A 24,967-nucleotide genomic window follows, 5' to 3' on the forward strand; every position below is an offset into this window, starting at 1 on the left:
CTGAAATCCCTGGTGGCTGTAACCCCGCCCACCCCGGCAGCTGCCCCAGCGTGACTGTGGTGACTGGTAGCTCGACCTACTCTCCCCCGTGCCCGCTGTGACCCCATCTGGCTTCAGCAGCGTTGCTGGAATCCCTGGTGGCTGCAACCCAGCGCACCCTGGAAGTTGCCCCAGCGTGACTGTTGTGTCCGGCAGCTCCACCTACATGTCCCCTGTGCCTGCCGCCACCTCCTCTGGCCACTTCTCGGGCAACCTGACGTGAGTGCACCTAAGGACATCTGCAGCTTTGGAAGCTGATTGAATGCGATACTGATCGAATATTCTTGATATAGCTCCTCCAGTCTTAACCCTCTGTTCACCGGTGCTGCTTCGAACAACCAGCTTCACTTCGGCGCGCTCCTTACCGGTGTTGTTGCCCTCGCTGCTCGTGCTTTCCTCTAAACGGTTATACCGGGTGTCATCCAGTCGTCCGCTTGGTTGGACCCCCATTAAGATATAGTGGGTGACCGTTTATACTCTTCACTGTATTATAACTTGTGTCCATTTGAATATATTAGTTACAGATATTTGTAATTGATTCAGTAAAGAATGGCAAGGTTTCACACCCCTATTGCTATAGTGATAATGTATACTCCAGTAAGGGCAACTACAACATGTACGATGTTGTGCAGGCTGGTTGGCATTCAAGGAAGGTCTTTGTTACCATCTAAAATGAGCCTGTCCTTGGTATTGTCTATGTATTACCCTGGGACATGCAGTTCTTATATGGCCATCTGTTCAACCAGCCAGCTGAAACGGCATATTGTTGCATTTCCATATATATACAATCTATGCTTTACAACTACCACCGAATCTATGCTTTTGTAGCTCAAGCCTGTAAAAGGAGCACAGAGAACCTCTCACCACCAATCACTCCACCGTGTCCCCTGATATATAGAGGGAACTTGCGGCCCTTCGGCATCCACGATATAACCCTCCTCACACCATCCGTACTCGACCTTAACCTGCTCATCATAGAACACGTCAAAGACATCACCCAGAGCATCACTCAGGGTTTGGACGTCACCGGCGGGGTGAAGCACCTCCCATGGTCTCACACAGGTGGCTCCCTTACAGGACTTCAGAACGAGCAGCAGGGCGTCTAAGCGGGAGATCACCTTCACAATGGGGTGCCCCAGCAATTGCTGCTCGCCGTCACCGGAAACAGACGGATGAAGATTATTAAGTTCGTAGGGGTCAGTCTGTCGTTCAATGAGTGATATAACCTCGCAGAATAGACGTCAATGAAGGATACTCACCGTGAGATCATACAGTTCATGCTCGTTCGTACACCATACGGAGTAGTAGAGATTATAACCTTGTCCTAAAACTCGGAGAGCCTTGTATGTATTGTTTCGGAAAGCAATCGGTCCTCCATCCGCTGGGGGCCAAACATCAGCAAACCAACAAGTAGAAAACAAGGATATAAGTGACTTACGCGCCCGGCTCAGCTCGCCTTCAAATCCTGCTTTGCCCCAGTATTCGACGTTGACATGCTCGTGTCGACTCTTCGATGATTTCTCCTCTTCGACTTCCCTTGCTGTCAACGGGATGGGAGTGCCATCGAATTCTTCCTTGAGATCCAATCCAGCTATCTCAAAGATAGTGGGTGCTAAATCGATATGGGTAGTCACGAAGTCCACCTCCTCGCCAAGGGGGATACCAGGCCCTCGAATGAACATCGGCACGCGAATGTCCTCCTCAAAGCCGCATTCCTTGCCGGGGTGCAATCGGTGCTGGCCGATGTGGTAGCCATTATCAGATGTATAGAAGATATATGTATTATCGAGGACATCTGCATCTTCTAGACGCTGGACAACCTGTTCGACGATCTCATCAACCCCTTGAAGCGCGCGTAGACGGGCGCGATAGAACTCGTCGTTCGAATCGATACTGCTCTGGTTTTGCTGGGGGAGAGTGCTGATCCAGTTGACTCCGCTGGGCTGTTTTCACGATTAATCCTTGAGCTAAGTTTATTGTGACCACACCGCGGACAGAAAGACCTACCGTATCAGGATTAAAATGCTCTGTTCGCGGCACCTTCGCGTCGGGAAACAGATCCTTGTGCCGTTCCAACGGGATCGGCGCCGAGAAGCGAAACGTCGTGTAGTCGCTCGCATTGGTCATTTCAAAGTTGGAATGCGGCGCGATTGGCGCAATAGTAAGAAAGAAAGGCCTTTCGTGGCTCTCAGCGACAGCGTCGTCGAGTAACCCGAGTGCTTTCTTCTTGAGCACGTCGATGGTGTGCTGTCCAGCGTAGGAAATGGGCGGGCCATGATTTCGTTGATATACTGGATTGAGGTATTGATAGGTGTATGGATCCAGAACAAAGTCGGAGGTATTGAAGCCTTTGGCGAAGGGTAAATTGTAGTTTTCGACCGTGTGCGCGTTGAAGAGCTTGCCGCTGTAGTAGGTGTTGTAGCCGGCGTCTTGAAGCCACAACGGCAGCCAGTTTTCGTTATGGCCTTCCGAAACGAATTTCGGATATCCCCCTGAAGGAATGTGTAAGTGTAGGGATTGTCTTCATTGTGCTTATGAAACATACCATATGGTGGATAGATTTCCGTGACGTTAGTATTATGCGCCTGTTTTCCGGTCCACAGGCTCACACGGGACGGACAGCACAGCGCTGTTGTGACAAAATGATTCTTATAGAAGACCCCCTGGTCTCTGATGTAGTGGTTCGTATGCGGCGTGTAGGCTAATGAGTCCATCTGCAGGTCTTGATCGTCCACTAAAATAAAAACAATGTTCGGGCGTCCGTGTGTGCCATGTTGGCGCATGATGTCCGGGATACTCCCAGTGCTTCCATCCTGGAGCCGAAGAGGCGCTTGAGCCAGGGCCAGCCCTGAGGCAGCCAGAAGTAAGTTAGCAGTCAATATCCTCATGGTAGCCACGTGGCAGTAGACATTAGCGAACAATGCGAGAGAGATCATGGCTTATGTATTGTTGTTGTTATCAATCTAATGCGAGACTAAAAGCACGCCATCGCGACATCCGATGGCAGCATCTCATCAGCACCGGAATATGTGCCGAGTACGCGAAGGCCTATGCTAGTACAGGTATACTGCCCCATCCTGCCTTGTCGATCGTTTTTTTTTTCCCCTTTTGCCAATGGCAGTGCCGTTGTGGGTATCTAAACTTCATACGAGGTTACGCATGGACCAACACCTTATGTGAACCAGCGTCAGGCAGTAAATGCACCATGATGAATGCATTCTGGTAACATACCTAGCACAGCATGGTGTATCTCCTTGAGAATCAATATTGTTCTTATATTGACGAGCCCACGGTTGCAATCACATTGTTTACTTGAGCCATGCTCTGAATCGGCTAGCCAATATTGGTGGAAGAATATTGCGAATTCTACACCACCCAGCAAAGTCTAACTTTTGTTACAGATCACCTACAAGCCACATATCACATATCTCACCAAAAATATAAGCATTCGAACCTGCCTTTACTACTATTGAGTCATTGGCCAACACTAAATTAATCGCCCAACATGATTCCCCACTCCAGGTGCACAGCCCCATAAGGCTGACACCATCCAACCCTATATAAACCAGCACCAGCACCAGCACCATTCCCAGCAAACACCGCAGTTCCCCAAATAATACAGAAAAATGACATCCCCTCCACCAATCCCCGAAAAAGCGGAGATAGCATTTATCTCTGGCCCTCTCGATACAGGCCCAGATAATACCTACTTCCACACCCACTACGTACCCCTAATCAACGCGGCTATCGATCGTGGACATCGCTTCGTGATCGGTCCCGTCGCTGGCGTGGATAGAGCCGCTTTAGATTATCTCCTTGCGTATCCTATCCCTCCATCACATATCACGGTCTTCGTCACTCCCACTGAGAATATTTTGATGGGCGATGAATTCCGCTCCCGTGCAGTTAATGTACATGTTGTCGATGGCAGTCCGAACATGACAACTCGGGACCGTGATGCAGCGATGACGAGGGCTAGTTCTTATGATATTCTCCGCTGGAGGCCGACAAAAGAGTCAAAGGAGTTCTACGGACGGTTGTACAGGGAGGGGTATGTTACGAATACAGAGATGAATTGGAGGCGGCGGAGAGGAATTGGCGAGACGGAGATCGTGAGGGAAGAAGATGTGAGTATCTTTGGCGACGAGAAGAAGCGCTCCTGGGGGAGACGGGCTGTCTATACGATTTGCGGCTCATTCAGATCTGTTGCACAACCGTCTAAGGACTGACTGAGCTTGGACTGGGGTGGTAGGGTTTATGAGACCCAGTGCTGTCAAGGTTTTATGGTCTCAATCACTTGGTATAATTGTGTATAAACAAGTAGTTTTAAATGTAATAACAACGCAGAATAACATCTTCGTGTACTTTAATGCCGTCCTTACAAAACTATTGAAAAGGCACCGGAAGGTCAAGGAATGATTCAAATCAGAACACCATTATAAGTGACTCAGCTGGTTCGCGATGCAGCGGAATACTTGGCAGGCTGACTGCCATCTAAAGACATTGTAACCCTTGGATCGATAATGAAGGAACGCCGTCTGATGACAGAATTATTGTGCGCCTGCGCGGACAATCTCACAACCCTTCATAAAGGTAGGAAGCCACGTGTATGTAAAAGAGAAAAAGGCTGAGAATTCTTGTGAGATCGCCTGCCTGTATTACGGCGTGTTTGAGCCGTTTTGCAGCGATTTAGATGAATTCCGTACACTATTCAGATGTATAGGAGGCGGGTATTAGCGTTCGTGAAGATCTTCCCCCGTCAGTAATAGCGAGATGTCTCGATAAGTACAGGTGACTGCGGAGCCTTAGAGGTAGCTGTAGCTCGAAGAAACCTCCCTTAATAGTGGCTTGACGCTGATATTACGGCACCCTTCAAACGGCACCCCCATGACATCCGTCACACCACGTGTACATTGTGGCTAAGAACAAGCATAGTGATAGACGGAAAGCACCCTTTCCCTGATGTAGCGTCTTAGTCCCAGATATTGTCAGCAGCATAAAATGTTAACTATCTATAATCTCTTCGGCATCTCGCATGTCAGGGGCTTTGGAACTGCGAGAGTCATAGGGCCCCTTGACGGATGAGAGGGACTCCGGGGATTCAGAGCTTAGATTAATGGAAAGGCTATCCATGTCATGGATGAGACTCTGCAGTCCTTGGGACCGGTAAGCAGACCACGGGCTCGAACTCGACTCCGGTTGAGTGGCCACTTGGTGAACTACATAGTCGGCCGCCAGGGATGAGATGTCTGTCACCGTCCACAGATCGCCCTCGTTTAGTTGCCTGAGGATCTCGGCAACCCTAGAAGGCACGAGAGACGGGTCCGGATTGCTTTGCTTCAGGACCAGTTCGATCGTTCGAAGGAATGCGGTGCATAATCGGCCCCACCCTAAACTCATGTGCCAGAGGCCCACCACGCAATCCTCTAGAACATATCTCCACTTTGGCTCATGGGCATTTAATTTTGAGACTGAATGAACCCCTGCGACACAGAAATAGTGCAGCATGACGACCGGTAGAGACTTCCACCCGTGACAGCGTTTGAATAGCAATATCAAGGAGCCTATGGCATCCAACGCTTGCGATACTATTGTGTACGGATCAAACTCTTCTGGATTCGGAATCTGGCCATCTGTCGAGCCCAAGTTTGCGCAGAAGACTTGGCACAGAGATGCAATCGTTGCATGGTAATATTCACTACAATAACTGTCAGTCACCTGAACCGCAACGAGGTGTAAAGAGATGACCCACTGTAAGCAGATAACATGCGGTGTTGTATTTTGTTCAAGTAGAAGAACAGGAGGCAGGGTAGCCTTCCATTGGAGCAGTTTTTTATGTAATTGGTGGCCGTACTCCCAATCATCATTGCCCATGACCGCATCTGGAAACCGGAGGGCAAATTCGGCAATGTGATGAACTATAGTAACGAGGTCAGACCTGAAGCACGCCGCCGTGAAGAAGAATGGCTGGGAAATAGGAGTGATGAACGGATAGGGACTCCATTCAACACCTGCATCTAATCCTGCCGCTTCAACTGGGGAGAATTTCACGGACGGGGGCTCTTTCCAGGCTGGTACCTTTCTGTAAACTTGAGAAGCAATGCTGTGTGGGAAAGTTAGTAAGAAACAGTTCAAAGCTGGCATGTGCGTTCTCACCCTTGAACATCATACACTGCCCAGGAAACTAACTTATGACACTTGGCGAGCTGTCCATCTTCGTCCGGTGCGTCGTCATAAAAGTATGAGGGATGCTCATGCTGAAGACCTAGATTTAGGCATAGTTGAGCGCCATGCATTATATACTGGGTGCCGAATCTGTCTAAGCCGAACGTGCAACAGAGCAACCCAATCAGGATGCTGGACTGAGCAGTGGCAAGACTCTCGATACGTTTTTCGATCTCCCATAGACGCTGTATTTCGGCATATAATTTCTTGCTAAGCAACTTTTCTTCTCGTCGATCTGTGATCCTATCTAGATTGTATGATAGGCTCTGGCCTTCACGTTAGCTGTCACTCCACTCCGGTCTTTGGCCACACGTACACAGCCAAAAAAGAGTAATACGGTAACCAATAATGCGGAACAGAACTTTCCGTGTCCACTTTCGAGGTCGCGGACAAATAAATCCTTGTCAATCAGTTGCCAGGTCGGATTCTCCCACATAAAGTAAAGTGACAATAGATGGCTCGCCGTGTCATTGTTCGCCAGCAAGGTCCAACGATGAATCCCGGTGATCTGGATGACTGGCTTCTGCGCAAGTGGCTGGGTCTCACTGCGGGCATGGGACATCCACGCGGCAAGCATTCGGTACAATGATAGGCCATGGTTGGACGGGAACGGGCTTCGGTCTGAAGGGGACCCTAGCGCTAGTAGTGGTGTAAGTATCGTCGGTGCCCCCTCAAAGTGTCTCTAGATGAGTATAAGCATAGTTCCCTAACGCCCAACAACTCTGCCGTATGCCTGACAGGCGGACATACATACCGTGATCAGTTCTTCAATCAGCTTGAACTTGGATGGATCCTCGCTGCTCTCCGTAATGATACGTTGCAACAGGGACTCATAAGACTGGATCTTCGCTTGGACGGATTCCAGGGCCCACTTTTGTCGTTCTCTCTTTGACCCCACATAAGTACATGGGAAACCCAATTGACGGCATTGTTTACATTGAGGCTTTTGGCCGTCACATTTGGTCTTCCTCTGATGACAGAGAGCACATGCCCGGCCGGTGCGTTGGCGGTGAGCGGCGACGGGGGCGGTCCCTAAGCGCGGAATCCGGATCTTAGAGTTAACCACGCGAGAGGTCTGGATTGCGTCGGAAGATGGTTCTGTACTAGACGCGCCCAGGTTCGAGAGCCCACCGTCGGTGGGATCACTCAACATACTGGTGTTCGTAGTACTCGACCGTAAGAACAGAGAGGATGATAGTCATCCATTGATAGTCAGTCCCGTATCGTTGTAGAGCCCATAGAGCCGGGAATTGCCCGAAATAAGGGTCTTTAGTGCGATGACGCCATAAGGTAGGCAAGGCTGATTGAACGGGGGGCGCTAGGACATGGGAGGAGGAAAAAGGAGGACTTTTCCGGTCTTAAGGGTGGTGGCTGCCACTCGGTGGAATGAATCGCATCGGAGAGCGCCACGGTCACGTGGGAATCCTCCCGGCCAATGAGACTGGTCCAGAACCCATGGGTCACGTGGAGTCAGGGCTTCCGATCGCTTGTCGTCATGATGTAATCATGGCCTGACATTTTGCCATCGTGGACTGTGTATAATGCTGAGCCTCTCGAACGTATACGCAGCAAGGTCACGGCGGGAAAGCCCGATGCACCTGCAGGATATCATATCCGAGAGGTCGGTGTGGCGTCCGGCGTCCCTCGTACCATTAGTGTGTTTCCCTAGAGGTCTCAAAGTGACCAACAGTCCGTAGGAGCCATGTGTTAGCTCATGGGCCCATTGGCACGCGGGGAATAAAATGGTCTCTGTTTTTTTCTTTTTTGAGGATCATCCACCGATCATCCCAGCTCCCTATCACATTAGCTGTATTAATATGCTGTGCGTGTAGTGATTCCTTGGCAGCTTACCCACCCGCAGTTTATCCACACGGTTGAAATATATACATCGGTAGCTTCGAGCAATGCCATTGGAGTTTTCGCCAACACCGACGTCCGATTGTCGGGGAATCTAGTTTGTAGTGGATAGAAGTTAGAGCACTAGTCTCTTGCCCAATAGATCCAGACTAGCAAGCTCTGTGTAGGAGCAGAGATTGACATAGCTATCGCTCCGAAAATCGGCGGAATGGGGAAGTAGTATCGGCGTAACGTTCTACGAACAAAACACACATATAGGGGCATGATATTGTAGACGTAGAGAAGGAGACAGCCTTGCCTTTACCCCATTGTTGATCGTACTGTGGTGCCTTATCGGTCTAACAAATATGTCTCCTCTCGACCAGTCTGCCCCCCATGCTGGGATCAAGAAGAGGGACGTTGGAGCGAGTAATCTTTTGCGTAACTGACCCAGCCCCATCTCATCTATTGCTCTTTGCCGCGCCTTCTAACTATTTGTGCAATCCAGTTGGTGCTAGCTTGAATATGTTTGAGTACGCTTTCACTTGTTCTGCAGTTTGTTGATCTCGTATTGATTCCATTCAAGGGTCACCACACTTGGACAGGTTAGTCTATGTCGGCTTACTCCCTTCACCAGACGTGCGTCTAACGAGAGCTAGCCACTAGAGGTAATAAAGACCACAATGGCAGCCAATAGATCGGATTCATTCATCACAGCCCTGAGACGCGTTTGGTCGCGAGGAGGAATTGCCGGTTGTATGCCGCCCTGACCGATGACGATATATGAGCGTTCGAACCACTGACCCCGCCGATAAACTGAGTAGATTACCAAGGTCTAATCCCATGGGCCTGGATTGAAGCGTCTACTAAAGGCGCTGTTCTGCTCTTTGTGGCCTCCGAAGTCGAGTATCATTCGCGGACGGCCGGGGCCTCCGAATTCCTTTCCGGCATCGCAGGAGGTATGGTCGGTGGCGCGGCTCAGGCGTACGCAACGGTCGGGTTCTGTACCTGCATGAAGACAGCGGAAATTACTCGACTTAAGCAAGCGGCAGCGGGGTTGAAACCACCGGGCGCCTTGGAGACATTTGTTACGATGTTTCGGACGGAGGGACTGCGAGGAATCAACAAAGGAGTCAATGCCGTAGCAATTCGGCAAGTCACTAATTGGGGGTCCCGGTTTGGCTTCTCCCGACTGGTTGAGGACGCAATCCGTAGAGCCACAGACAAAGGGCGCGAGGAGCGACTGGGTGTCGTGGAGAAGATACTGGCCTCGGGCGTCGGAGGCGCTCTGGCTAGCTGGAATCAGCCCATCGAGGTGATTCGAGTGGAAATGCAGAGCCTAAAAGCCGATCCCAATCGCCCCACAAAGCTGAGTATTGGGAGCACCTTCCGGTACATATATGGGCAAAGTGGGATACGGGGCCTGTACCGCGGGGTCACGCCACGCATTGGTCTAGGAATCTGGCAGACCGTATGCATGGTGGCGCTTGGAGACGTGTAAGCCCAACCCGCCTGAGCAGAATGTCTCTCGCTAATGAATATAGGGCCAAGGAAATGATCGAATCTATAGCGCAGAAGCAAGCCTGATATTGGGTACGTACTGGGGTTGGAAATGTTGGGACGGTGCCCAAATCTTGCAGAAAACAGTGTTTAGAGTAAAGTCAATAAGAAAATAGAAGAAAAGCATAACTTCAGAACCCTCTGCCACCTCTTCTATCCTAAATGCTCGAGTTCTTTAGTAATGCCCTGCTGCACATCAACCAGAACACTTGAAATGTCTCATTCAATCTCTTCAGCCATTTTCTTTCCTTCAATCTCCTCCATGATGCTATCACCAATAGGAAGGGTTCTGGACATCTTGACGGCGGACATAATAGATGGCGCATCGTGGAAGATCTGATTAACTTCTTCAAGGGATCGATTCATGGTCTCCGGGTAGAAGAGATAAACTACAGGTGGGATGAGACCGCCAACGACGGTGAATACGATGTAGTAGCGGTAGCCAATGTCGGCGATCGCGGTAGGAGTAATCATCGCAACGACAAACATCCTAGTCCGGTGAACCAGATTAGTACTCTAATTCTCACAGTAATAGAGAAATCATGCTTACCATAGCCACTGATTCGCTATTGAAAACGAATGCATGGCGACTCGCAGACGAACCGGGGCAACCTCAGCCGGGTAAACGAAGTTCGCCCCCAAGAATCCCACCGGAAGGAAGAAATTGTACACGAAGATAAACAGAGCCGAGATAATAGACGCAGTATGGTTGTTTGAGAATGAGTTGGACACGGTCAGCGCCAGCATGCACATGGACATGCCACCACCACTGATCATAAAGGCAGCCCGGCGTCCGAGTCGGTCCACGACATAGAAGCCGACAAAGCAACAGAGGAATTTCCATGTCAAAGCGCATGCGGCAAGAACCTTGGACAAACTGGAGCCTAAGTGTAAATTATCCTCGAAGATGATGGGGATGTAGACTGAAATTAGAGTACCGCCGGTCATTTGCTGGAAGAATTGTAGGAGAATACAGAGAAGGAATCTGTAAAACAGCTTCTCCTCCCCCATTGTAAAGATGTCTTTGAGTCCCATGTTACCACTTGATGATTCCTCCAGGGAGACTTCAATTCCACGCAATTCGTGCATAATCTCGGGTGACACCAGATCCTTCTGCCTCAAATTGGCAAGGGTTTGCTGCGCAGCATCTGATCTATTTTTGAGAACAAGCCAGCGAGGAGATTCTGGCAGGAAGAAGATGCTACCCATGACAGTCAAAGAGAACAGTGCTGGGATTGCTAGCGACCCCCGCCATGACGCGGAACTTTCCTGCATGTGATAGAAACCAAAGTTGATCCATTGTGTCAGGGCAAACCCGAAGGCGATAAACATGCCCGTCAACACTACATTTCTCCCTCTCTTATCGGCTGGTGAGCACTCTGACTGCCAGACCGGCACCGTAGCGCTCAGCATACCCACACCCCAACCGAGAATTACCCGGCCGACTGTGAACTGGGCGAGAGCATAAGCTGAGCATTCTAATGCCTGGCCTATCAGGGCAATACACGCTCCAGCAAAGATAGTCCGACGCCGACCGAGGATGTCGCCAATCCACGTACAGATCAGGGACCCAAAGAGAGCGCCAAGGGTGTAAGAAGCAACCACAGCGCCTTGCACTGTAGCATTGTGGGATTTCTGAGCGCCTGTGGTATTGACAGTGTCAATCTCAGGGAACTGCCTCACCCACGAAGGGAAGTCTGTCAAACCCCCGACACCGGATTGATTGTAACCGAAAAGAATGAATGACGGGCAAACGATCAAGAAGATCTGGGCAAAACGAAGTGCCTCGCCTTGCATCATGACTTCTTTTTCTCTTTTCTATCCTGAGTCAATTGTGTCCGGTGGAAGGGGATAATTATGAGGTGAAAAGGAAATAAATAAAGGGGGCACAAGGTAGTAACGTCTCTCAGTTCTCTACCGCCTTCATGGAGCCAGAAGGCATAATACTGGCCGAGGCGAGAAGGGGGCCATTAATCCTGAGGCAGTGGAGGGGCATTCGGCTCTCTTGCGCCGGACCTTCTAGCCTAGTACTGCTGGAAATCTCGCAAAGGATCCTGCGAGACCCGCAGAGGTGGGTGGTCTTGATCACCAGACATTAGAAAATTGGGACTTGGCAGGGAAAGTATGAAAGGCTTGTCGTGCTTGTCTTCCAACCCTCCAATGACCATGTCTGAACCCGGGACGAAACCCACTCAAAGTGGAGAGTCGGCAAATGCTTAGCATGGCTAATGTGCGATTGGCTTGCTGTGGACGCCTTGACCCAAGGATGGCATCCGTACGATCTGGTCTATGAGGCATTAAACGTAGCCGAAACCGAGCGCGTGGTGAAAGGCCGACAGGACGGGGGGTCAATGTGAGGGCTGACGCGATGAGCCGATACCCATCCGGGTCGGCCTTATCATTATCGGACAATTGACTGATCATCCAGAGAATGAGGAATGCTAGAACATAGGCCGAGCCGAGAGAGCCAGTTGCCAGTCTGTTGTCCCTACGGAGTGCGTGGCCCGATTCCGGGGCATTTTGAGACTCTCCGCATGCGACACCCCACGGGCTCCACTCGCCAAACCTGGCCACCGGGGTAGCTCAGCTCAAGTAATGGAGAAGTTCTGCCGTCCTCGGAATCTCACCGAGCGGCTAACAAACGGATTTTGGCCGACGCAAGCGGACCGAGCCAACCATTGGATGTGTGATATAACCATGGTTGCGTAAACGAATGATACGGCGTACATATCGGTTATTGCTGTGAGAACTAAATGCTGGATAGCTGGCAGCGCCAGCGGAGATTTACCCGAGATGGAAGCACAGACACACTTGCCTCGAGGGATGGATTCACAAAGGTGGGAGTTCAACGGATGTCAAGGAAGATGGCTACTTTTGCATCGTTTGTCTGCCCGGCACGTGGCTGCCAACGATTGTTGCCTGAAAATAAGGCCCTCGCTGATATCCCGGGTTCTATTCCAAAACCCCCAAAGATCATCAGTAATGATGTTCTGGACTCTATGTACTATATGAACTACCACGAATGATGCTTCGGTGAATCAAATTAATTGTATCTACTAGCTTTTATTAACCCGCGTTCCATTGCCACTGACTACTATTGGCCTTGACTGGTCATTTCACTGCATTCGCGTCCGAGTAATTGAACGACACACCCTTCCGGCACACTCCTTAAGGCGTCTTTTTATTCCGCTGCCGAATGACATGTCCATACTTATAGAAAATATACGGCACAGGCGTCATCAGGACCGAGATACATCCCAACAACGTGAGGGACCAATGTACGCCCAAATTTCCATACATCGGAATCGACACGATGACCATCGCGCCAGCAGCGATATAACGGAAGAAAGTTGCACTCACTAAGGCACTGGCTGCGAAGAGCTCATACGTGTCGATGAGGTACTGGTATGTGGAAATAAAGATTCCTTGCACAGAGAATCCGAAAGCCACCGAGGCGACTAGCGGCGACCAGTACGAGATAGACGGATAGCTGGTCCAGCCCATCCAGAAAAGAGAGATTGGTAGCCAGGGCGCTCCGTACATAGCGAACCAAAGTCGCTCTTCCGGCGGCAAGCCATTGTGTCCATTTTCAATCGCATTCAGGAGCCGCTTCTTGTATGAGAAGTAGATATGCGGCACCATGGCAAAGGCGATCAGGAATCCTACGTTCATGCCGATGAATGTCAGGCCCACAGACCCTTGGGTAAACCCATATGTCCTACCAAAGATGAACTCATAGCCCGTCAGGAACCCGAATAGGACGATGTAGACCACGACCAGATACATGGTAAAGAGTGCTACCATGATCTCCCGAAAGAATAAATGGAACGGGCGGGAGCAGCTGTGCATCAACCGAGTCACGAGGGACGTCTGGCGAAGCTCAATCTCCGCCATGAACCGCTGGTCACCGGTTATCTCACGAAGTTGTTTCGCCTTCCACTGCAATAGTACGGGACCATAAGTTTCTGGAACGAACAGGGAGATAGCACCGGTCACTAACGCAGCCATGATCAGCGTAGCCCATTCGGTCCAGCGCCAGCTGATGTGCGTGCTTTGGCCAATGAAAGCTCCAACCATTGGCGCCAGGAACGGACCCAGGAAGGACAACGTGCAACAAACTGGAAAGGCATATGTGCGGTCCATAGGGTCAAAGATATCCGCCATACTGCCGCCAAAGGTTGTCATCGGTGTACATCCGAACAATCCAGCTAAAAAGCGGAAAGCAAGCTGGGCTCCGAAGTTTGGGGCCAGACCGGATGCCATTGTGAAAATCATAAGAATGGACAGCGTCGCTATGTAGACTGGATTCCGCCCAACAGTCTCAGAAAAGGGTGCTGCCACCAAAGATCCGAAGCCGAAGGCGAACAGGAACAGCGCGGTTGCAAGAGATTCGGCAACCTCGCTGACTCCGAACGCTTCCTGCCCTTGTTTGATTACAGTAGAGTCAATGGATGAAGCCCATCCAACAAGCATACCCGTTGTGCCGACAATGCCCAATGTCGCCCATTTCCTCCCTATAGGCCAGTTTTTGGGATTGAGCTGGTCGTCCGGGCCATCGAACCCGACAATGAATAGTGTTTTTGTATTGACACGCTCACAGATTTCGGATGCGCGGCGGAGGTTCACTCCAGGAACAGTCACTTTCTGGCCGTCGTGGAGAACGATTCCAGGCGTGGAGTATGGCGATTGGCCGTGACCGTCCATTGAATGAACACCTTTTTCCAATCGGGCATCATCGGCATCCTCCAAGATATCATCGGTCGGCTGTACGTGACGATCACCAGCAGCGGCATACGGACCGTGCAGCTTAATGCTCTCTTGCAGGTCTCTGCGCATGCGTCGGTATTGGCGAAAAGACTGCATCGTTGCGAGGCGATCAGGACACAACCCAGAAAATACAAAAAGGAATTGGGAGAAAGGCAGTCAATTAAGCAACATCTGTCAAACGTTTTTACTCCTCGGCTAGAACAAATGTGCTCTTTCAGAGTATTTATTTCTGGTGGTGCTTCCATTGCGTCAACCCGAATTCCGCCCTAACCGACTTTCCCGTCATGCCCGACTTAACCGCTGAATAGCTCCGAAAATCCTTATTCGGCGCCAAAGGGCAAGGAACAGTTTACAAGAGGTATGTCTGTCTATGATATAATCCAAACAGATTTATTAAGTCCTAGGTCCATTAACTAATACTATAAGTAGACGCATACGAGCACTTCCTGGTGGTGTAAATAGTCCTCATTTCCTGCATTATCTATATCTCTGAGCACCGTATTCACCCTCGTCGAAGAATGGAACCTGGGTATCCAAGAATACATTCCAATCCCAGTCAAAGTTATCTGGTAAGGTCAGATCACCGGTCGCTCCCAGCCAAGATGCGTCGTTGAAAGCTTGGGATGTTGTTGAACTTTGTTCGGTTAGCCCCGAGTTTTCTTGTTGCATACTATCTCTGAGAAGAATCAAGTCCCGTTCTTTCTTGTTCTGGGAGAGGCGAACCAATGATTCTATAGTCTCAAGTGCGGTGTGTAGGGTTGGGGTGCTGTAATGACTGGTGATGGCCCTGAATGAGCGCAGTGCCGGACCCACGTACGACAGTGATTCCCTAGTGTCAATAGCAAGCAAGATACAGAGGAACTGAAAGGGTATATTGGCGACATGCCACCAAGGACAACGATCCTGCGCCAGGCGTACCGCAGCCTCAAGGCCGTCATTGCCTAGCCGGATAATGCGGGTGAGAATGTCATTCGACATATTCGACGAAGCGACTCGCAAACGACGATAAATAGTGAGTGCCAGATTACTTTGGGATAGTATCAAGGCGTCATGGGAAAGTGTGAGACGCTCAACACGGCTGAGTGCATCTTCTAGGTCTGAAAGCTTATTGTTCTGATCGGGATCCAGTCGTTCGGAGATCTGGTACATGGAGATGAGGTCCGTGGTGAAGTCGCCCGTTCGCGGTAAAGGTGGCTTGCAGGAGACACCTCGTAGAATAACGCGTGACCGACCATATTCATACGAGATCCATGAATTTAACACAGTGGCTACCCAGAACAGCCGGCGTTGACTCTCGTCATTTACGCTAACGTCTGCGGTGTCAGAATAAACCAAAGACACCAGCTCTGGATCTTGGTGAGCCCCGATAGCCTCTATGATGTGCATGGTGGAACAACTGGCCATCCACGAGGCATGGGGGCAGTTGGTGCTTCGGAGATATATGGTCCGTAAGATCCAGGCGGTGGCATGATGCAGGAGGGTGGTCTTTGAGATCCGGGTGGTTTCGAGCATCTCCTTTGCAGACTGCACCAGCGCTCCTTCCTTCGGGTGTTCCTGATGGCCTGAGTACAACGAGCCCAATGCCGCGACGCCGCAGAGAATGGGGTCATAGCTGGCCACAGTTGCAGGATCATGCCATCGGGCAACAATCTTTTGCCTTAATGTGTCGGGGTCCAGGACCGCATACACTGGATGTATCTTCTTTAAATAATGGCTGGCCAAGTCTTCCATCTCCTCTCTTGAAAGCAGATTTGTAAGATTCGCGAAGGGCTCCAGAGGCTCATCCCGTGGTCCTAGATTCCAGCTAAACCCGTATACCTTGGGGGCACCCTGCGGATTCAACCTCATCCCCAGGAGATGGGGGAAAGCAGTGCCAGAGTTGGCTTCCATATGTTCTTGATTAGCATCAACTCTGTCGGAAACTTTTGGTGAGTCTTCTTCCTCGCTGGGCCTTGCAGAAGATCTGGAAGCGGCTGGCTTTCTCCGTGGATGAGGTTTGAAAGTGCACTGATATTCGTATCGCAAGCAGTAAGTGCAGGGCTCATGGCCGTCACATTTCCGCTTGCGCAGTTTGCACGTTTCGCACGCTCTTTTCGCGCGCTGCCGGGTCCTTATCCGACCGGAATCATCGGTATTCAACGACATTACGCTGCACTACAGGGTTATCGCGTAAGAAAGGGATCTATCGCAGTCGACGTTGGTCTATCAGTGGGGGGTTCGGGAGAGTGAGAATGACGGGGCCAAAAGTACGAGGTTATCGGGCAGTCGGAATAAATGTTAACTCCGACGCGCGGCTCCAACGCTGCAACTGGATAACCCTAATTCGGGATCCCGTTATCCCCCGACGGGTATCTGCTAGGATTGGAATCCTTAAGCGATGATACCATACCTGCAGAATGGTTTTTTTTGTATTCTGCAGGGCGCACTGTCCACTGCAAAGGCTGCACATCCCGACTAGCGTGCTTCCTTTCGTGCCGTCCACCAACCCTCTCATTGGATACTGTGTCGCGGATGCATCGCCGCGGATGTGACATTATCAAGCGCTGACATGCATCAAAAACTCATTCAAGTATGTTACGATCTTCTGGAGTCGTCGACAATCATCTATCCCGACTTTGCCGCTCATTCCACCTCATCCGTTCGTATCACATTGAATGCGATTGGCTTCAGAGTGCATGTGTCGCTATCGGGGAATGTTGGGTTACAATCATGGAAAGAGCACCCTTGACATGGCCACGGAAGTGAGTCAAGCTACCCTGCTGGCGAGAAGGATATAAAGCTATGGGAAGCCTTGGGGGCTATTCCTACCTACTTCAACAACCAGTTTTCTCAAGCTTTAGAACCAAACACAATCATCTCTAGACTATAACTACCCGCCTCTTCATAATGCGTGTCACCACACAGCTAAGGGTTGGCATCGTCGGTGGCGGATGGAACGGCTGCCATCTTGCCCTGGAGCTCAAGAAACAAGGCCACCGAGTTTCTTTGTTCGAACAGAAGCCTGATATCTTCCAAGGCGTCTCAGGAAACTTTGGTATCCGCTTGCACAAGGGGCCACACTATCCTCGGTCCAAAGCCACTCGCGACAGCTGCCGTGAAGCCTTGGCTAAGTTCTGCGAGACGTATCCCGAACTAGTTGTCTACCATGAATCCGCGATATATGCACACGGCCAAGCCGACGCTCTGGGAAACCCATCGAAGGTCTCCGATGAGGCATTCAGGGACGTTTGTTACGAATCTCCTGAATGTACTACAGTTGACCCGGAGGCGAATGGCTTCCAGGGCCTTATTAGCGCATACAATCTGGACGAACCCAGTGTTGCCATTGGCGACCGACTCCGGAATGCATTCAAAGAGAAGCTGGGTCGTGCAGGCATCTACGTACACCTCAATACGACAGTCGACCGTATCATCCACACCGAGGAAACCAACCGTATTCAAACCGGAGATGGGCAGTACATCTTCGACGTGGTAATCAACGCCACCGGCTACACCAGCCTTCTGCCACAGAACATCGCGGATGCTCTTCCCGTCGACATTGGTATCACCTATCAAACCTGTATTGCTCTGGTTTACGAGGACCAGCAGCCACAGGAAAAGCCTCTTTCTTTCATCGTCATGGATGGCTGGTTTCCCTGCGTGATGCCGGCGATCGACACGAACGAACCTTTTCAGAAGAAGTATATCTTAACACACGGTAGCTACACCATCCTCGGATCATTCGATCATCACGAGGAGGGCCAAGAGCTTCTGGATAGTCTTGACGAGGAAGCCATCGCTGCTCGGATCAAGCCCCACTGCGAGCGGGAGATTACCCGGTTCTGGCCCGGATTTCTCGATCGGTTCCACTACCGCGGCTGGAAGGGTAGTGTTCTGGCCAAGCTCAAGACCACATCGGAATTCCGAAGCAGTTTGACCTTCGAGAAAGACGGTGTCATCCATATCTTCCCCGGCAAGGTGAGCAACGTTATCACGGCTGCCGAGGAGGTGGTGCCTCTGATCAATGACATTGCGCGCCGGCGGCACGGTGTGGTCCGGGAATGGAATGGCGTACGCTTCACTGTGAGCAGCGCCTTCCATACCCACGGCAAGGAGATTGGCGATAAGCCAGGGTTGGGCGAGCACCACACTAGCAACCTGCAGACATATGTTTCACTGGTCACTGCAAACTAAGTGGGGCTCGGTGACTGTTCCCAATGGCAGATGGTTCCGTATGTCGCGCTGATTAGTTCGTTCTTAGTTGCTAGAGATAGAGGCTTTAGATATTAGAGAATGTGATTTATAGTTTTAGCAAATAGAGCATCGGAATCTATATTAGTCGCCACACTAGATGAAATGTTTGACGCCTATCTCTCCAAGTCCTCCAAAGGCCCGCCTTCCATCCCTCTAGACATCATCCCCCTAGTAATCAGAAATCGCCAACAGCATGAAAAATGGCGTCGATCAGCGTGATGCCCGCCAATTCGCAATCCGGTCTATATCTTATAACATGCTTAATATAAGTCAATCTCCAACATAAGCCTCATATCCACCCAATCACTTCCCCCTCGGCATACGGCAAATCCGGCTTAGCGGAGATCGACAGGGATTAAGGCTGGCTCTGGACTTATCAGACTAAATACCGTGCACAGCGCTCGACCCACACAGGCCCTACAAGCTATGCAAATTAATAACTATATTGCCGGCAGGGATGTTTGCGACTTCGGCCATAATTCTGTTTGATTCCCTTATCTATCACTCCTACAGGTGTGTTTAGGGTCGCAAAAGTACCTTCCGCGTGGCAGCGTGGGTATTTCTCAACCTCAGCAAATAGCCGCAAACAAAGCAAGAGAGTATAAGTAATTCTCGATTGTCTTTCGGGTTTGTCATATAGTTCGTTGCTTCCAGATGAGAAAAGCCCGAGCAATGTGCACGGCGCAGGATATCCAGACGACACAGTTACTAAATGCTACGGCCGGAGAGAACAGCTTCCTGACATGCCTCCAAAGGGGCAGCGTAATATGAGACATTTAGGAATGCACGCTAGATCTGCGACTCACATTGCACTAAGATAAACGGGGGCAGTCCTACATGTCGAACGCACGTCCGTTCGAGACACGCTAAATACAGTGCCGATGTACCGGCCGAGTTAAAAGTACAGGCCGCGCGCCTCACAAGGCCACTTCTGCCGTGGAGGAGCGTTGCAACAGGGGAAGTAAGCCTTGCCACTGTGGCTCTGACGACAGGGTTATTGATCTTGCTCAACTATCCCTGCATCCTGTTATCTGTGCCGGGAGTCGAATCCTCCGACATGAGCCAATCCGAGTAAATGACTGTCGGCACAAGCCGAAGCTCTCGATGTATTCAGAGGAGCCAACAGAAATGGATCAACATGGGACTAATATGATGTGATAGAGTTGTACCCTGTGGTCCAATCTGAGATTCTGAGTAGTCGGTGAATACCGTATAACGCTTCAATCTAATAGTCCTGGCTCAGAGTATCATCGCCACTTGTGTGCGGTGCCCAAACAAGTGATGGTGGGGACGATTCCATTATGGGATGAGGGCTTACATGAAGTACAACATCTTCCCGGATATAAGATACCTGCACGGGTTGAGGATGCTCCAAAACAGGTCTTCTATAGTGACTGGGCCGTTCGTCGAGTGCTACTCGAATAGTCGGAGAACCTTCCTGAACAAGAGTAACGAGAAGTTGAAGCAATAAGAGCACTAGTTGAGTAACAACATCTAACAAGGGCTGCTGCATATTACAAGCTTTCGGAACAGGGTAAGGGCTAACAGGAATAGCAACCTTGTCCTGATGAGAACATACCCAACAGAACCTAGCAGCATGAGTTCCCTGAAGCTGCTAACCCAATCTTTGGCAAAACGGTGGGTGGCAACAACGCGGTTTTACCCGCATTCCCGCTCGCCTCCAGCGGCAAAACCTCCTCCAGGGTACATATCATTCGCTTCTTCAAGACTAGTTGTACGCTACTGCTTATGTCGATCACACACTTGACAAGGACCCTGGATTACTCAGTCGTATATGCGGGTGTCTGAAGAAGTGGATCCCAACGGCTACGGATCACTAATCTCCTTGTTTCATAGCTGAATTGCTTCTTTCTGCTAATTTATAGTCAGAAGGATCTCGATCCTTGATCGATACTAATGTTGGAGCCTGGTTTATCAAGGGTAGTTCTAGTTGCCAATGGTCTCAACGAGGGCTCCGGATCACTAATCCAACACCGTGATATCATCAGCAGTGTTTACTTATAATGGCATAATATGAGAAACGACCCTGTTGTAGAAGGTGATTTCTCAATAATACCCATCTTAGAAATCAGATACCTATGGTTGTATTCACAGTACGGAATACAGGCTGGCCGGTTATTGTGCATATTTTAGCCTGAAACGGTCCACAGGTGCCCATACAATCGGGCCACAGTGGAGGCAAGGTGGCCACTTGGAAACGTAACCACACATGCAGATAACTCTAACAAACCGAAATATACCGAGGTTCGCTGAAAGTGGGAAGATACCAGTTACTTGAAAAGGGAGTGCCTCTTAAGTGCTCATATTAAACAGGATTTTGAGTGGGCTGCCGCGCAAGAAAGAGGAACTGGACGCCTTATGTGGAGACGATATGCCAACAGTAATCGTCACAGTTTGAGTAAATGAAATGAAGGATTACCATCCCTGTCATTACATCAGCTTCTAATCCTTCGGTTGCCGAATTTCAGGATATGCGATTCTACGATTGGCTGTTGGAGCAAATGCTGCAGTAGATAAGCACTAACGATGGCTGCCTAGACCTTTCTACTTCCAGTGTTGGGTGAAGATTAGATGAAGAGCATTTCCTGGACAGATGATGGCATGTACAGTATACCGCTTCTGGTAAGATCTTCAATATCTATTACTCATATTGTTGGTTGTTTCAATCTTCCGTGCATGTGCCCCGATAGACTGGGTGGATACAATGCTCTAAGCGGCATATACAGCACCTCAAATGGAGTCGAACCTTGAGTAATGGGATCTTAAGCATCACTAGAGGTACTTCATGTGATTTCAATCCGGATGGCGAAGCCGGATACAGTGTCTAGTAGCTTGCAGCCGATATGAATTGTTTCGTACAGTCCAACACCATGTACGAAGTCCAAAGAAGATCCTCATCAGGCCTCTATTAGACAACCCTCTATGATCTCCGGATTTGGACGCAAATTCAATACATCAAACATAGCTTCTACGAGCACAATTGGGGAGGGAATGGCTTGAATCTGTCATGGTGAAGCCCCGAAGATTGATATGTCGAACGCTCACAACGCCATATCACTTCCTCAAGATCTACTGCCCTTCTCTAACAGCAACAAAAGCTTCAAACAGTTCCGACATATCCACAGCACCCTCCATATGATACTTCCCCCCAATAGCAAAATGGGGTACACCGGTGGCTCCATCAGCCCTCGCCTTCTTCGCTTCAGCTTCTATTTCCGCCACCCCGACACCACTAGCTAGCCACTCTCGAATATCATCTTCACGCAGTCCAGCCTGTACACCAACCGCAATCACGGTATCTAATTGGCTAATATCGGCTTCCTCCTCGAACTGGTAGTGGAAGAGTAATTCTGAAACCCGACACTGCAGCTCACTCCCTTCCCGCGCGGCCATATAGAGCAGCTGATGCGCTAGTCGAGACGACCCGATATACCCACCGAACTTGAATCGGATCCCGGCATCCGCACCTACGCGCTTCAAGCGGGTTTGGGCCGCTGCTACCATTTTGGGATCCATGCGGCGGAGCATACGGTCTAGCCCATGAGTTAGGTTCGGCTCGTGGCAGCGTGTCGTGCTTATTATAGGATCGAAGACTGACTGACCTTGTATTAAGATGCTTTCCTTTGGCGGTTCTTGATCGATGAAGTATGGTTTCCACCATACCTCTATGGTGTCATTCGAGCCGCCGGGGTATGTCTTTTGGTATAAGGAGATAGCTTTTTGCAGGTTTCGATACCCAATGTAGCACTTTGGCAGATCAGCTATGGGGCTATTGTAACTGTAGCGACTGGCACACGTACCCAGGGACAGATTGCATCTGAGATGATTTCAATCTTAATCAACACCATATTCTTCCCTTGTTCATTTCCCCTTTGATCATGTGAAGTCTGGAGGAGGATTCAATATCCTTGTCACTTGAGATTCTTATTTTGGATTTCCAGTCGCGATTTCTAGTGAGTCGAATAGCGGTTGCCTTTTAGCTTATGTAATTTGCATCTTGCGATTTGAAATCAAGACAGAATCCCGTAAGGCACCCATCTTAAGAGAGTTAGGCCTAGTGCTGACGCTTAGCCCCCAGATCTCTTCGGCTATAGTATGAACAGTACATGGAATTCCCAAGTTCGACACAACTGATCTGTGGTTCCGATTATTTCCTTTCATATAGAATGTTTATACGATAGAGAAGAGGATCACTATAATATTGTAAGGGCTTGTTCGGTATGCGCGATTTAATAAGCAGTATACCATCGGAGTAACTTCTGTAGGCCAATGGTCTATATAATTTTAATTTACGATACTTTATGGTAAAGCATTGTATATTGTTATATATTTTTATATAATTAGTAAAAACCAGATCTAATTAATTCTAGTTTAGAAAAGTCTTTATAAATCTTATAACAATTTTTCTATCTCTCTCTACTGTCTTTCTACTACGAGCACCCTTAATTAGCCTTTATAAGAACCCTTTATAGCACACTCCCCTAAGCCACTATATATAGTGTCAAAGTCACCATGATAAACAGCACCCTGCGTTGTGTTTATGAATTCAATTATCTCATGACTGGCATAGCCATAATAACTGTAACTAAGAACTAAATCACAACTACAGATAGCAATACTGTAATCTAATTATAAACCTGTCCTACATCTGGCCATCTTCCTCATGCTACAAGTACCGCCCACACTAGCAACACAAGTCCTGCCGTACATGGTAACGTAAGGGTTCGTACACGGTTACCGTAGAGCAGTAAGAAGGCACATCTAAGATGATAGCTCTGAATGCCATTTCCACGGGGAAATGGCGTAGACGGTACAGGCTGACCAAGGAACTCGCACAGAGGCTCCCATCCTTCACGGACGTGGAAAATGAGCAAATGACGGGCTGGCACCAGCTGTGTGATCAACTCGTAGTGTTCACGGAAGACTCTCCGTCCATTCGTTTCAAAATCACCTTCGAAGAAGCCCTCCCATATCTTGTGCCACGTTGGCTGAATCCAGAAAGATTGCATCCCAAGCGCTCTGGCGACTCTGGCTGCTACCGCCCAGAGCCGACTGCTAACCAAGCAGTGTACTGTCTTGTGTACAGATCTGGGGGCACAGTGTTAGATTGTTTATATTTATTTGTCGACGTTGTAATAGTTTCACCGACACTCACTGATACCACTCGTCTACATCGCGATACGTAAGAATCACCTTCGCTTCTGGATATGCTTTGATCAGTTCGGGGCCAAAGCAAGCCGCAGGAAAGTCACCACAGAGGGCCTATTTCCATTTTTATTAATTCCCAAAGGATTGGCCCAGATTTTTGGAACTCGGAGAAAATTACCTGGCTCTGGCCTATAATCTGGTCAAATTCCTTTTGTCCGTACGGCTTTCCAATACCATCATATTTGGCGGACAAAGCCGAATACCAGTGCTCACAGTCACTTGGATTTTCCAAACAGGAATATCATGGTAAGGGTTGGCATAACCTAGGGTTCTCAGTGCCTCTCGCAAGGCTGGGACCATTGTCTTATCAGTGATTGGTTCTTCACGGGGTTGGAAAAAGGGGTCACTACAATCGGTTCCTGTACGGCAGAGGCCAAGGCCAAGTACTTTGATGTGCCCACGAGGACGATCTTCGCCTTGAATCATGCCTGCGGTCACAAGAGAGCTGCTCCAATGTGATCTGGAGCCGCGGTATGGAGGGAGGGACTATCGAAGATATATTATAGAATGTGGCACTCCTGACTGACAGAGGGTGCCATTCTGAGATCTTCTTTTGGCATCTTTCTGGTGGGATGCGAAATTGCGCTCCCTTGCTGAATACAGGGTGGGGAATGTATAGCGAACGACCCTGGATGAGGTATGACAAGTATCCCCTGTCCTTACCGAATACGCCGAAGAATTTTCAGGATGACTCTGCCAGAGATGGTTACAGTATATTATATTGGAAAAGGCCTTCGATGGAAGCTTTAGTATGTTACACATACATGCCGGGGCTGTGAGGCATAGACCATTTAACCACCTTGGAATTATTAACGAGTTCTGATAATAGTTATAGCCTAATTACCGGACAACATGTTCCCCCGATATGACAGACCCACTGAACCTAATCAAACTGACCAGGAGGGAACTGCCCTGGATCGGTATTGACGCATCTACACTGAGAGCGCAGTGGCGGCTTCCTGGAAGGCGGCATTGAACTTCTCATCCGACGGCATCATCCGATTGTTGTCTCCAGGAGGCAGCCTTTTCCGGTAGGCGACTCGAAGAGCTTCGGTCGTATCACGCATATGGGTGACCA

At 49.6% G+C, this 24,967-nt stretch overlaps 11 protein-coding genes across 11 annotated transcripts; 4 read left to right on the forward strand and 7 right to left on the reverse strand.

Annotated features, from left to right (window-relative positions):
* Nucleotides 1-70: 70 nt before the first annotated feature.
* ABOM_011626 (uncharacterized protein) lies at nt 71-441 on the forward strand (the record flags this gene model as incomplete). Its single annotated transcript, XM_022538754.1, has 2 exons — nt 71-258; nt 333-441. Coding segments are annotated over 2 exons (297 nt in total), but the record flags the coding sequence as incomplete, so codon positions are not given.
* A 458-nt stretch (nt 442-899) lies between these two features.
* Nucleotides 900-2,927, reverse strand: ABOM_011627 (sulfatase family protein; the record flags this gene model as incomplete). The annotated part of the gene is made up of 5 exons (XM_022538755.1): nt 900-1,241; nt 1,299-1,420; nt 1,478-1,982; nt 2,047-2,531; nt 2,585-2,927. 5 exons carry the CDS (start codon nt 2,925-2,927, stop codon nt 900-902), a joined length of 1,797 nt encoding a protein of 598 aa, XP_022383404.1.
* Nucleotides 2,928-3,665: 738 nt separating this feature from the next.
* Nucleotides 3,666-4,268, forward strand: ABOM_011628 (uncharacterized protein; the record flags this gene model as incomplete). Its single annotated transcript, XM_022538756.1, has 1 exon — nt 3,666-4,268. The coding sequence occupies one exon, from the start codon at nt 3,666-3,668 to the stop codon at nt 4,266-4,268; it is 603 nt and encodes a 200-aa protein (XP_022383403.1).
* A 775-nt stretch (nt 4,269-5,043) lies between these two features.
* On the reverse strand, nt 5,044-7,417 carry ABOM_011629 (putative C6 transcription factor; the record flags this gene model as incomplete). The annotated part of the gene is made up of 5 exons (XM_022538757.1): nt 5,044-5,737; nt 5,792-6,142; nt 6,196-6,530; nt 6,581-6,946; nt 7,019-7,417. The coding sequence occupies 5 exons, from the start codon at nt 7,415-7,417 to the stop codon at nt 5,044-5,046; spliced, it is 2,145 nt and encodes a 714-aa protein (XP_022383402.1).
* Nucleotides 7,418-8,468: 1,051 nt separating this feature from the next.
* On the forward strand, nt 8,469-9,687 carry ABOM_011630 (DNA replication protein YHM2; the record flags this gene model as incomplete). The annotated part of the gene is made up of 4 exons (XM_022538758.1): nt 8,469-8,541; nt 8,609-8,659; nt 8,925-9,597; nt 9,645-9,687. The coding sequence occupies 4 exons, from the start codon at nt 8,469-8,471 to the stop codon at nt 9,685-9,687; spliced, it is 840 nt and encodes a 279-aa protein (XP_022383414.1).
* Nucleotides 9,688-9,879: 192 nt separating this feature from the next.
* Nucleotides 9,880-11,457, reverse strand: ABOM_011631 (hexose carrier protein; the record flags this gene model as incomplete). Its single annotated transcript, XM_022538759.1, has 2 exons — nt 9,880-10,150; nt 10,211-11,457. 2 exons carry the CDS (start codon nt 11,455-11,457, stop codon nt 9,880-9,882), a joined length of 1,518 nt encoding a protein of 505 aa, XP_022383415.1.
* A 1,371-nt stretch (nt 11,458-12,828) lies between these two features.
* Nucleotides 12,829-14,523, reverse strand: ABOM_011632 (MFS transporter; the record flags this gene model as incomplete). Its single annotated transcript, XM_022538760.1, has 1 exon — nt 12,829-14,523. One exon carries the CDS (start codon nt 14,521-14,523, stop codon nt 12,829-12,831), a length of 1,695 nt encoding a protein of 564 aa, XP_022383412.1.
* Nucleotides 14,524-14,904: 381 nt separating this feature from the next.
* On the reverse strand, nt 14,905-16,572 carry ABOM_011633 (protein RDR1; the record flags this gene model as incomplete). The annotated part of the gene is made up of 1 exon (XM_022538761.1): nt 14,905-16,572. The coding sequence occupies one exon, from the start codon at nt 16,570-16,572 to the stop codon at nt 14,905-14,907; it is 1,668 nt and encodes a 555-aa protein (XP_022383413.1).
* A 741-nt stretch (nt 16,573-17,313) lies between these two features.
* ABOM_011634 (uncharacterized protein) lies at nt 17,314-18,600 on the forward strand (the record flags this gene model as incomplete). Its single annotated transcript, XM_022538762.1, has 1 exon — nt 17,314-18,600. The coding sequence occupies one exon, from the start codon at nt 17,314-17,316 to the stop codon at nt 18,598-18,600; it is 1,287 nt and encodes a 428-aa protein (XP_022383410.1).
* Nucleotides 18,601-21,750: 3,150 nt separating this feature from the next.
* Nucleotides 21,751-22,529, reverse strand: ABOM_011635 (DsbA family oxidoreductase; the record flags this gene model as incomplete). Its single annotated transcript, XM_022538763.1, has 3 exons — nt 21,751-22,214; nt 22,284-22,428; nt 22,482-22,529. 3 exons carry the CDS (start codon nt 22,527-22,529, stop codon nt 21,751-21,753), a joined length of 657 nt encoding a protein of 218 aa, XP_022383411.1.
* Nucleotides 22,530-23,342: 813 nt separating this feature from the next.
* On the reverse strand, nt 23,343-24,189 carry ABOM_011636 (sulfotransferase family protein; the record flags this gene model as incomplete). The annotated part of the gene is made up of 3 exons (XM_022538764.1): nt 23,343-23,769; nt 23,837-23,943; nt 24,064-24,189. The coding sequence occupies 3 exons, from the start codon at nt 24,187-24,189 to the stop codon at nt 23,343-23,345; spliced, it is 660 nt and encodes a 219-aa protein (XP_022383408.1).
* Between the last annotated feature and the right edge of the window lie 778 nt (nt 24,190-24,967).

Source organism: Aspergillus bombycis (assembly GCF_001792695.1).
Source record: "Aspergillus bombycis strain NRRL26010 chromosome Unknown contig00184, whole genome shotgun sequence".
Taxonomy (NCBI): Eukaryota; Fungi; Ascomycota; class Eurotiomycetes; order Eurotiales; family Aspergillaceae; genus Aspergillus; species Aspergillus bombycis.